This window comes from Lampetra fluviatilis, chromosome 1 (genome assembly GCF_964198595.1).
Source record: "Lampetra fluviatilis chromosome 1, kcLamFluv1.1, whole genome shotgun sequence".
NCBI classification, from domain to species: Eukaryota; Metazoa; Chordata; class Hyperoartia; order Petromyzontiformes; family Petromyzontidae; genus Lampetra; species Lampetra fluviatilis.
The window spans coordinates 23,922,651-23,936,161 of NC_136275.1; the positions used below are offsets into that span (position 1 = coordinate 23,922,651).

The 13,511-nt window shown below is 42.3% G+C and overlaps 1 protein-coding gene across 1 annotated transcript in view; it reads right to left on the bottom strand.

Moving 5' to 3' along the window:
* The window catches only part of VPS50 (VPS50 subunit of EARP/GARPII complex), a 104,154-nt gene that overhangs the window by 24,876 nt on the left and 65,767 nt on the right, over window positions 1–13,511 (bottom strand). The window contains exons 17-22 of the mRNA XM_078859780.1: window positions 12,962–13,052; window positions 12,200–12,397; window positions 11,476–11,594; window positions 8,656–8,768; window positions 4,312–4,433; window positions 3,485–3,565 (exon numbers count right to left, since the gene is read on the bottom strand). Of these exons, the coding sequence (XP_078715906.1) occupies window positions 3,485–3,565; window positions 4,312–4,433; window positions 8,656–8,768; window positions 11,476–11,594; window positions 12,200–12,397; window positions 12,962–13,052 (724 nt within the window). The remainder of the gene's footprint in view (window positions 1–3,484; window positions 3,566–4,311; window positions 4,434–8,655; window positions 8,769–11,475; window positions 11,595–12,199; window positions 12,398–12,961; window positions 13,053–13,511) is intronic.

The window sequence follows — 13,511 nt, forward strand, 5'->3', positions numbered from 1 at the left end:
GTCACGTGACAGATTTGACGTCACAGCTCACTTGCCGTGCAAAAAATATATGCATTATTGAGCCCCCCCCCCAAAAAAAAGTGTATTTTATATTTTTTGCATGGTGTACAGTCTGGAAAGTACCCACATGGCAAATTTCCAGTTTGTTGCATGTCGGGAAGTAGGCTAAACATTTTTAACAGACACACATATTCACAACTTTGCCTTTTATATATATGGAGATGATGATGAGACCGAGGTATACACCAGAGTTAACTCTGCAAGAACAAGTCTCATTATAATTACCATTTCTTCCGAACTGTCAGATCTAACCCTCTCATTCTACAACAAGGTAACTGTGGAACATGTTACAGTTGTGAGGTGATGACAATTACCCAATATCTGGAGTTTTTTAGGAAGAGGAGGTTTTGGTGGCTGAGGTACGTGCTAGATGCCATATTACATAAACAGGCATTGGAGCAGCCAGTCAGAGGTCAAAGGGAAGACCTAAATCCAGACAGTGGGGTGAGGCTGTAAGAATGCACCATGGAGGTTTTGTTTTAATTATACAACATTTTCAGGATATGCCATTCGAAAGTGATGGTGAGGTGTGGTAGTATTGAGCGCACACTGGCCATGAAAATTCTTGAACTTGTGTGTCTTTTGGCACATTAAGCCTACCTCGTGGTCATGAAAATATAATAGGGTGACCAATGCTCTACAGGGGAATTGCTGCGTGGCATTTTTAACATACAATTTATATGACAGGATCGTGGTTGCCACATGACTTTACCATGATAATTATCAATTGCCTAAAATTAAACATTTTCTGCACCCCTGTCTTCTTGCGAACACAATTCCCAACCCTCACTCTCCTCTAAAGCTTAAGTTTCACTCACAACTTGTCACGGGCACACCACCGACAGCACAGCCATCTCAACTGGTGTCGTCATCGACCTGGATTTATTTACAATATTCGCAAACAAAAGACAAATCACCAGAGCCATCAACGTCAACAATACATTATTATGATTGAGCTCTAAGTAGCCTATTGTAGATGTGCCCTCGAAAAAAACACCACAAATTACCGTAATAGTTATTTGCTGGGTGGGCTGTTTAATGACAGCCATTGTTCTCCAATCAGCGACGTAGTTCCTTGCATTGCTCACAGTTCGGTTTAACCCCCTGAGTACCCACTTTAAAAAAAAAATAAAGCTTATGAATACTTTAGAGTGTTATGCAAAAAAATAAACGAGAAGTCAAAGCCGGACAAATTGGATAAGTAAATGTTCATAGTGTGCAAGGGAATATATCATTCTGTTGAGACTCATAAAAAATATATTGCTTCATATTGTACATTCATAAAACGACATTTAATTAAGCAGTATGTCCCAACCTGATATAGTGCTCATGATTGGAGCTATCGAAAAACACAGATTCACAGTGGTGCAGAGTTATATGATTTTTTAAGCCAAACAAGGCCACATTTTTCATAATGTGTCCATGTGTCAGGGCAAAAAAACCACATGCTATGGGAGAAATTGTATGTCTGCAAGTCTATCGGTCGAATCACTTTCTTTAGGAATTGTCATTAAATAGAGTTGAATAAGGGCTCATTCTGTTTGGAATGCAACCAGACATCAATGGTATTGATGATAAGATATTTATAACCGATGACTTTGACCAAGATAAAAAAATGTGAAAACGTTCACCATACTAATCTTGATAATAAAGGTTTTTGGGTTAGATCGCGTTATTATAAATGTGTCAGAACCCTCCACCACCCGACACGGCCAATCAGTAAAAAATGTGTCACGTTAACAAAAACGCCAATTAGTTACTTCCTCAACCCACTTGTGTGTTTGAAGAGTGAATCCACACCATTTAGAATTTTAGTACTATTATGAATAATGCTGGTCGCGAAAGCCTAAGTGTTATACTAATCTTTTTGGATTTTCAAAGTTTCTTAACCCAATTCCTCTAATTTTTGAAGTTGAGGTTAGGGACTAATTTAAATAATGAAAACAAGGTCCAGGCATATTCTTTGTTCTTTCGGTAAAGTCACGTAGAAGGGAAATAATAAAATAATAAAACAACAAATATCACCAGCACGTGTCCTGTAGCCTTCTGCCAATGAGCCTTCAACACTTCATGTGGTCTCAATATGCACCTAGCCTGACATCACTGCCACTTATCAGAAAATGGCGGTCGTTGTTATTGTGTGTACATATAAGTATGTGGAGAGTGGTGGCACAATCATTAGCAATCTGCGCTACCAAATCACTGATGTGAGTTTGAAACTCGGCCATAGCTCACATCAGTGGAAAGCGATATTTGAACCAATCCTGACCAGCATGGTGCAGTCTTAAACAACCCCAAGACCAGCATGGCACAGTTAGGGCTTAATCCAGCAGTGGATTGACAAAGGGCTGTACATGTACACACAATGCATGGTGATCATGCAGGCCCTAATATAACAAAGTCTCGTTGTGAATTAATATTTTTCAGTAACGTTTTTGGGGAATCTTTGGCTAATTCCTTACGAAGTATTTTTATGTGGATGATAAAAACAATATCAAGATAAATCCCTATATCGGAGGTACACTCAATATCCCCATAGGCAGATAGGGAAACATATCTGCTATAAATTAATCTCATACAGGCACCTCTCTGCCCTATAGGTGCACATCTCATGCACAGCATCTCCGGATGATAAACCACTTTCATCTCTAAATTGCTGAATATCGCACATTTCTCTGAAACCAAAACGGTTGTCGTTGTAGCAGAGCGAGCTCCCACCAACAGAAACTGTCTCGCAACGGCGGATCACTTCACCTGCCACACCTACTGTATTCGTTGGCGAACGTATTGCACGTAATCGCAATGACCAGGCAGGTTTAATCAAAAATCGGCAACACCTATTTTGAGCCACCAGAGGCACCTCCAGGGCTGTGCCTTTCCTGCTGCGTGCGGGCAGGAAGGGGTTAAAGGGAGACATGCCCGGCACCCCCGGCTCCCAGCGGACGCCTCGTCCCATCCCACTTCCTCGCTTCCTGGGGAAGCCGTGGGTGAGGGGTGTACGGTGGAGCGCCTCTCCCGCAGGATGACTGCCACTGTCTCGCGCGCCGACTCCCCGGGGGACCTCTGTCTTGTGCGTCCGCTTTTTGTGCATTTTTTTTTAGGCCTTCTCTCTCATTTTTCAATCGGTTTTATTTTCCGAGTTTTTTTATTTTTGGAAAAAGCACAGCTGCACCATGTTGTAGAGATCCAACAGATTCACTGTATGTGGTACAATAATGTTGGATTAAGTGGGCTGAAGTGGATTAAGTGGGATGTGGATAATAGAAGTGCCGTTCGGTGGGAATTTGTTATTGAATTGAGACACTGGTGCCTGCGATATGCTTGCGCGAGTGGTCTAGCATGGTGTGCTGACAAGGCATTGAATGGTTTGGTGTCGTCAGGTGTTTTACCATGTGGAATGGCATGAGAGCAGAATCTCTCTTACCTGGTCAATGAGGCTCTCCTGGATGCGATTGAGGGTTGTGCGCAAACGGTTACTGATCAACCCCAGTCCTGTTGTCTCGAACTGAAAAATGGACATGAAAGAAATCACATTAGATCTATCATTATTATTACTGCAGTACATTTCTATTTACTACATTTATAACATAACATTTCAGACAATAACAATTCACGCCATCACTCCCCTCTCTCCCACCCAACACCCCCAGCGAGTTTATAAATTGTCAATTTAGGATTGAGATTCGTAAATAAATAATTCTGATAATTTTGCAGTTAACGATATAATTTCTCCATAAATATTAATAGCAACATTTTTATTTAAAGCTGTCGTGACTGCAGGGATTCATATTATTGGTTCTTTCGGTAAAGTCACGTAAAAGGGAAATAATAAAATAATAAAAATATCAAACAATAAATTTCTCACGATGTTTCGACTGCAACACAAGCCATCATCATCAGATGTGAAATCCACAGCAAGAAAATTTGACTTTACCGAAAGAACCAAGAATATAATAGTAACATTGATTCTGCTATAAGTTTCCCCGTGATTAGCCACTTCGTCAAGCTATCATTTTTGGCCATGTCGCTTCTGAAACAAAGCCATATAGATCAAAAGTCGGTATTACCTGGTAAATAAAAAATAGTGTTATAGTTTAGTTGAGAGCTTAAGAGCCGATATAGTAATCAAGATGAGTGCATGCGTCGTTTCACCCCTAGTTTCAATGTCAAAGTGAGCACAACTCCAGTGAAGAGCACTGTATATGCAGGGGATTTGGGACACAATGTAAACATGCGCTGTGCTGTACATGCCATGTGCTCGCGTCCGAAGAATGTGTACACGGCGTACAGGTAGTAGTCGAAGAGCTGCGACATGTACTGTACCACGTCAAACGCGATTGGCTGCAGCACGCTCATCATCTGCAGGTACCTCCCTGCCATGCACACACAAAGACAAAGATCCCCCGTATAGCCTTAACAGACTGTTGGGGCAAGTTCTGCTGGCAAGCACCTATGAAGGCCGGCACAGCACATGAGAGGGTGGGTGATCAACACCATGCCGGACCGCCTTTGTCTTCCCAGCCGCGATGCTTACACACCACACCAGGTAATAATTTGAGGCTGAGTCGACATAGGGGAGGCCTAGGACCGGTTTAGAAAATTGTCACTGGTGTTAGCAGTGAGCGGGAATCGAATTCAGGTCGCTGGGTTCGTAGCACAGAGTGTTAACCACTAAACTACTCGTCCCCATGCACACACGCGCACACATGTACACACACACTTGTATTAAGCTGCGTCGACACCTACATTTTGACTATGCCACTCTTTGTTGCAAGTCAAGTCACAGTATCTACCCACTCAAACAAGTAAGCAACAGGGCAGCACACATCTCTGTTGGTAGCCCTGAGTCAATGATAGATATTCAGCATGCTCATGGCAGTGGGCTGTCTACACGATGACTACTAATGATGGGTTTTGTCAACCCCTGAATAGGATTTCATCTCACAACCTTTCGATTGTGGGTCAAGCACTGAAATAATATCACTTATAATTGTTAAAAACATAAAGCTGTATTGTTTTGGCAAAGTAAATCAATGAAATGTGTAAATTGTGAAGTGCTGCTTGGTAGGGGTGTTCACAATCTGGTACTGAGATTCAAAAACCAGACTGTAACCTCATTTTTATCTTTCCACTCTAACCTCTCAGGAGAGTGTACATGTCATAATAGAGAAAGATCCGCTATTACTACATCAGTTGAATGCATTCTGTGTGCGTCATGGGGATTTTGAAACCACGCATCGCCATGTTGTACTGATCAGCATTATTTATATGGGAGCATAAATGTACAGAACAACACTGGACATTTCTACACTGCCCTCTGCTGCTGACCACGGAGCCTATAACAACATGTTTGTAAATGGTGATCACCTATCCAAGCGCTATCCAGGCCCAGCACCTTGTCATCTGCTGAGATCTAACAAGGTCTGGTCGATTCTCGACGACTAATTCTAGATTTGAAGTTTTCGTGACTGTAAGGATCCATACTTTTTGGTTGTTTCGGTAAAGTCACGTAGGTAAAAAATAAAATAAATTAAAATGAAAACAACTAAATTAAATCACGACGTTTTGGGTGCAACACAAGCGTCCGTCTTCAGGTGAGGACAAACACAGCGAGAGAACAACCGCTTAAGTATGCCTAAGAGATGCCTAAGAGATGGCATACTTAAGCGGTTGTGAAGACGGACGCTTGTGTTGCGCCCGAAACGTCGTGATTTAATTTCGTTGTTTTCATTTTAATTTATTTTATTTTTCACCTACGTGACTTTACCAAAAAAAACAAAAAGTCTCGACGACTAGGTCATAGGCGCATTGCTAAAACGGAAATAAACACGGATACATTATCATCATAACGAATGGAAATCATGGACTTTTGTTACCATAATTATATATTTACCATCAAAATGTTTTGGTTTTTCTCAAAATATACATTCAATTTTCACCATCTGTCAAGGTATATTTATCTACATCAGAATGCACAGAAGATAGCAGAGCCACATCATAACCATATAATTACTTTAAATAGAACACTGTTCACAAAAAATTCACTGTGTTCCTCTCAGCTGTGTAAACGAGAGTTTTACAATGTTTCTGCTGATTAAGCTTCTCCGAGGCAAGACTCGGCTATCTCCGAATCTGTGGACATTTTTCAAATGCGCCTTAAAACCTATTTATATGCTTCCGCTTATTAAGCGTTTAGTTCATTTAGTAAATGATAAAACATTTCTCTTCTTGGTTCTTTCGGTAAAGTCACGTAGAAGGGAAGTAATAAAATAATAAAAATAAAACATAATAAAACAATTCTCACGACGTTTCGGCCACAACGCAAGCAGCCGTCCTCAGGCGAAGAATGAGAACATTATCAAGCTAGGAGCTTATATAGGTGTAAATGCTGGGGTACCCCCCCTGGTGAGACACTGCTTAACCAATACATACTTCACCTGGAATGGAACCTTCTACAAGCAAATTGAGGGCACCCCAATGGGCTCCCCCCTATCTCCGGTTGTAGCCAACATCTTCATGGAGAAATTTGAGACGGACGCCATCCAGACTGCCACTCTACGCCCGACCTTATGGAAGAGATACGTAGACGACACTTTTGTCATCTGGCCACATGGCCGGCCTGCTCTAGACCAATTTCTCGACCACATCAATTCCATACACCCAGCCATCAGATTCACCATGGAAGTCGAAAATGATGGCAAGCTACCCTTTTTGGATGTCCTAATCAAAAGGAGACCTGATGGTTCAATGAGCCACTCTGTCTACAGGAAAGCCACCCACACTGATGCTTATCTAAAACCGGATTCCCACCACCATCCATCCCAGAAGAATTCCCTCATCAAGACTCTATATCATAGAGCCCAATGCATCTCCGACCATGAACACATTTCCAGTGAACTCAAACACGTACGCCAAGCTCTTAAAGCTAATGGTTACTCCGACTACACAATCCGCAAAGCCATCACTCCAACCATCAAGAAAGATCCTGTTGAGGAGCCTTTCAAGACCATCACCTTACCCTACATTGCTGGGGTCACAAAAAAGATCTCCAAAATCCTGATTAAACACAAGATCCAGGTCCGATTCAACACAGTACATAAAATCCGTGATCTGGTACCGTCTGTAAAAGATGTGATTCCAGACATACAGTACCCTGGCGTCTACAAACTAAGTTGCCTCTGTGGTAGCAGTTACATTGGGGAAACCAAACGACACGTCTCAGACCGTATTCGTGAACATAAAGCTGATCTAAAACACGGTAGGACAAACACCTCAGCCGTGGCAGACCACTGTTACAACTCAGTGGGCTCACATGACATTGACTTCTCCAAGACGGAGGTTCTCTGCAAGCCATCTGGCTATCATGAGAGATTCGTTCATGAGGCGATCCACATATACAAACACAGAGACAATTTTAACCGAGAAGATGGATTCAGGCTTAGCAATCATTGGAAGGACGTAATAAACCATTTCGATACACATTAGGGTGAGTTGAATAATACATAGTGTTATATTAAAATGTATAAAGTATAGGGTGGTTTACAGCAATACAGTATATAATTTAATGTTGGGTTTATCTATGGCAGTATATAGTACTGTATATGCTAAGAGAATAAAGTTTATATGGAAGTATATTATATACTTCTTACGACGTAGAATTGTAATTTATTATTTGCTGTTAGTAACTCAGCTTATTGTAGAGTACAGTAAGTATCAGTTTATATTTTAGTTTTTTATGTAGTTTTCACTTTGGTTTTCTACGTGGTTGTTTGGCAAATGCAGCTACATATCACTAACATTCCTTTCCTTTATTAACGCTGTTCCTTGCGCCCCCCCGTGGTGTTGTTGATCCTGCATAATGCATGGGCATAATGGGACTTTGAAACCCCTCCGCCCACCTCCTATGCATTGCCCATTGGTATGCTAAATTCCTCTTCATATGCACATTCTTTTGTTGGGGCGCTCCTCCTCGCTACACCTATATAAGCTCCTAGCTTGATAATGTTCTCATTCTTCGCCTGAGGACGGCTGCTTGCGTTGTGGCCGAAACGTCGTGAGAATTGTTTTATTATGTTTTATTTTTATTATTTTATTACTTCCCTTCTACGTGACTTTACCGAAAGAACCAAGAAGATGAATCCCTGCAGTCACGAAAGATTTAAATCGAAAGATAAAACATTTATATATATTATTTTTATGCTGAGTGTCTGTTGCTGTTGTGTCCTGTACGGCGCTTTGAGATCCTTGATGAAAAGCGCTATATAAATGCAATTATTATTATCTTATAATATTCGTGCGTGGAGCCAACAATGACTGGCTAAGACCGGCATACGCTACCAACATATGCAATACGGGCAGCCAGTCAACTAAAGTGCAGTGATGTCGCACAGTGTGGCTCACTGGGATATGACCAAATGAGACAAAGTGAATTCGTTTCGTGGAGAATCAGGCCTAAACAGACATGTAAACAAGTTCACATGTTGACACAAGTTCAATAATTATAAAAGGACGCAGGTCTGACACACGGTGCATGGTCAAGGCCTGTATACAGGACCTGGCTGTGTGGTGGAGGTGACCATGTGCACCCCTACTTACCGAAGAGGCGGATGAAGTTGAGAGTGGTGTTGGCGAGAATGGGAGCGTTCATCTTGTTTAAGCTGTAGTGTGACTCCGATTTTCTTTTCACTCGTACAGAGTCCTTTGAAACGCTAGGACATGGGATGGAAAAGTGAATTTTAAAGCCGACCAGAAGGAAAATGAATTCTGTGTTAGCAGCAAACACGAGTTAGTAGGATAGGAGGCCAAATAAAACAACAAATATTGCCAGGTTGCCATACGGTACTTTTTGGGGTCTTGTTCAACATCATGAGCAGATTTTTACCCTTTGGTGCTTTGTCTATTAAAATAACGAGCAGCCAACTCACATCAAAGCAGTGCACTGCTCACAAGCTGCACATTCCAATCAGCAAACCGAAACAATTGCAATAAACCATCACAACAAATGCACCTTATGGCGGGACCCCGGGTCCCAAATAAACCGAAGTCAAAATCGCAAATAATTAATTTATTTTTGGCGACTCCGTCCCACCGCGCACATGAACGCAGCGATCCACCTGGCACGGATCATTCTGTTGTCATGTCCAAGCGCAGCAGCGAGGATGAATGCGCAGAAGAGCTGAACAAGCGAATGCACTCCATGCTCGGGTATGGGCAGGATTATAAGTATTATCCAAAGCTGTTTAAAATGCCTAAACGGTATTCATAATACAGTGAAACTGCTCTCTTATCTTCATTATTTGTGACCTACCAATGTCTGCAGCCAGAATCAATCAATCACAATCCTATTACCTGCAGATATTTAACAGACGAGATGCGTTGCACCGTTAATTCCTCCTGTTTGATAATACTTCTCATCCGTATACATCTGTGCAGATAGTTTTTTTTTGCGGTAAAGCCATAGTTATTTGACAGTTATAAATTCAAGTACCAAATTATTTAAAAGGAATACATTCTATACTTGCTACCAACCAGTTGCTGATACTTTAATACTAATCATTGATTTGGGTAATATAGGCAATTCAAGATAAATTACAGCCCTCAACAGTTTAAGATTAATTTGCCATTTGAGCTATTGCCTTTACTTTCACGAAAACAACTCTGTTTACCACTGTGATCACGGTAGGAAGACTCGTCACTTCCTCCTGTTAAAATGGGAAACGAAGCGTGAGCCCAAGTGAGTCTTTGAGGTTTTTACAAGTAAACTACCAACGATCCCATTTCATTTAATAGCCCTTGAGTCAAACCCCAAAAACATAAGATGTGCCTCAACATCCCTTATTTCAACCGCAATGATCCCGACACATGGAGCAATAATGCATCGGCTTTATATCTAAAAACCATCGCTTGTTAGTTTTCAGTGGGCTACTGATTCATTGTTCAGACAACATGAACTGAAAAGTTGAGTCATCCCTCATTTTAAATTGTATCCAGTCCTCAATTTATGATATGATTTACATTACACATTGTTGTTTTAATGCTGTACTTGTACATTGCACCATGAGGTCGCATTTGAAATTTAGCATACACAAAATTACAAATTTCCTTCAGTCTCAATGTACTCTCACCTGATGTTAAGTACAGGGGTGGTTAAAAAAAAAATGTTAACACTTCTGATAAATTGCAACAATACCACAATAAATGTGCCTCCTTCAGACAACCTGGAGAAGATTACAGGCATGTGTAGTGACATAGCAGCGCTGACTGTTGTACAGCAGCTGCAACTGCAGGTGAGCACTGAGCTCACACGCCGTTGAGCAGAAACACGGTGTGTGTGCCGGCAGGGCGGAGGAACTGGGGCAAGAGTCACAGTAGACCTCTTGGCTCCGCCCTAGCCGCGCCGAAGGGAATATAAGCAGCAGAGAGCGAGAACTCCGTGCTGGCGGTTCTGGGATTGGACTCGTCTCGTCGCTGCCGCCTTCGTCACTGCCGCCTTCACCCTATCATTGCACGGCCGGACCATAGTTGGCTGTCCAGGTCGATGCCGTCGGTGTCACGTGGACAGGGTAGTGTCTGGGACGGGTCGTGAGGCAGCGTGGTCGTGAGAAAGAGGGAGCCCGAGTGGTGGCGTGAACTCAACAACAATAAAAGGGGAGGACGGTACCTCCTGCGACTACTTCATCCCCGACTGAGTGCGTGTGCGACGCATGCCACCCGCACGCACAAGCCTCAGGCGAGAACGAAGAAGAGACGCACGACACTGCACATGTATTGACAATGATGGCGAACAAATGGAGACTCTTTGACTTTTTAAAGCTATTAACATACATTTGTTATCATGTTACAGTGTATTAACCGTTCTTTTTCCATCATGGGACCTCCCCCTTGCCAGTATCAAAATATAAGAATAGGTTTTACCCTTTCTGGCAATAAAACAGTTGTGTTAAGATGTTAAAACACCAAACTGAAACCTTTTGCAAGGAATCACGTCTGCGTTAACCACATATACTTGTGGTGAACACGCAAACAAAACAACATGCTCTGATAGTATATGCATTGTCTTTGAACGTGATTCCTTGAAAAAGGTTTCAGTTCAGTGTTTTAACATCTTAACACCTGTTTTATTGCCAGAAAGGGTAAAAGCTATTCGTTATTTTTGCATTAAAAACGATAGTTTCATATAAGTGTTAAAAAAATAATTTTTGAAGCACCCTATGAAGACCGATCTCAACATCACTTTCGCTTCGTTGCCCAACGATTTTTATACAGCCGCATAGTCAAAAGTGACATTGACCTTAATCTGCACGTACCGAAAGGCTACAAAACAACTACCATTCGGCCTGATATAACAAGACCCTGTTTGGCCTGCCCACTCTCTACGGACCACATTTCCATCACTAAGCCACCCATATTGGTCACCTCCTAACAGGCGTCTCTCCAGTCTGCTCGTCCACAAAGTCCCTCTTGAGCTCATCAGCAACGTCGCTGTCGCTGTCCTCATCCTGGTACGGACTCTTCTCTCCTTCTTCCGAGTCGTACTGCAAGTGCACACATCAGCACAAATACGCACGCGCACATGTAGGCACGGGCCAGCCATCAGCGTTATGGACCAAACTGCAGAACATGATGCCACATGCAGGATTCTAAACTGGCTCTTTAAGCTTCAAGGTGTTCAAATTTAAATATTGGAATATTTTGATTTGATTGCTGAAAGGATAAATCAAGACATCTGATTGTTATGCCCTCGTATGAATGCGTTCCTTCCAGATTTCCATCGACATGCAAAAAGTTGAACTTTGTGAAGTCAGACTTGTCTAACTTGGTAACATAAACAACGGCCTATCATCATGAAAACATTTATTATAATTAATCAGCGTATATGACAAAAGCTAATGATAGTGTCATAATGACATACATAGGTCCACATCCAAGGGGAGCTATGTACTAAAGGCATATTTGCACAATGTGCAGGGTTATACATATAAGTCGGTTCTGAGCACTGCATGAGAAGAGGCAAACACAAATCCCTGCAGCCGCTTCTACATTGAGACCCCCCAGTTCACCAAGGGTCTTCGTTTAGGTGAAGCTAAGTCACTGTAGGAGACTCATAGCCTGGGCAGCCTGCAGTGGGCTTCGGACTCACCCCGTTGGCTGCGAGTACGTCATCTGAGTCATCGTCCTGGTCTTGCCGGAGACTCTCAAAGGGGTTGCAGTGGGAGGGGAAGCTTCCCATCACGGGGGTCGTAGGGGTGGCACCAGGAGTGGCTGCCATCTTGCTGGGTGAGGACGTGGGTACCAGACCGACACTGCCTCCTCGGCCCTGTGCTAAGAACTTAAACTCCTGTACGCGCACACGCACAGCCGCGACCAACAGCGGCAGCTGCTTAGTTATTTAAAAAAAAATTAGTCATCAAACAACTTCAGTTGACATTAAGCTTTGAACAATGTATTTTTTTATGCAGATTCAGTCAAGGGCCATTTCATATAGTGTCCGGTTTGTACATGAGGCCGAAAAGCCAATATCATATTCAAACTAAAATTAAAAAAAATCCTGCTTACTTGACTGCTAAAAAAATATACACTGTTTCTGAAAATTAACTGAAGACAATACACATATATGGCAAGTAAAACAGTTTAAGGTTACACATAAATGCTTAGCTTTTGAAATCTGATATTGACCAATCCTGAGATTTGGTCATAAGCCTTCTAAAGGGCACTTTCCAAATATTATAAGGCCGCATTTATTACACACACAGTGCTTGCCACAAATCAACCACAATACCTTGCTGATCTCATCAAGGAACATAAACCATCACGCAAACTACGGTCATCCTCGCTTTTGGGATGGTGGCAGGTTGGGATAAGGTGCTTGGCAATGAGGCTGTGGAGGGCACGATGTGCTTACGTGCAGTTGGAAAATGCTGAAGTTGGAGCGCACAGGACACAGTTCCCATGCCTCATTCTCCAAAAACATTCGCAGCTCCTCCATGCGAGTCCTATGAACAGACACAAGACCAAATTTAATCACGCAACCTCCGATTAGCACGGTTGGCTATGTACGTGCGAAAGAAGTTCAATATATATACACGCAACCCGAGTGCCAGAAACACAAAATAATTCCCAGTGTAGCCTGATGGACGTTAAGAATAATTAATGTTGTCAAGCCGTTACCTTGACTGGTATGGTACACAAGGCGGGGATGTGGCTGATACCATACTCAACATTTTCTTGTATCCCCAGTGCTGATGTTTGAACCAGATACTCATTGAAGATTACTTAAGCATGACACAGTATGGGTTCAGATAACATTGTTGTATAGAGCCGAGAACCAAAACCAGGTCACTGGGATTATAGCATCGCAAGCTAACCACTTCACGACCACTCCGAACACACAATCACGATTACACACACAATATTCATAGGCACACAAACACATTGCTGCGGAGGGAGCTGGT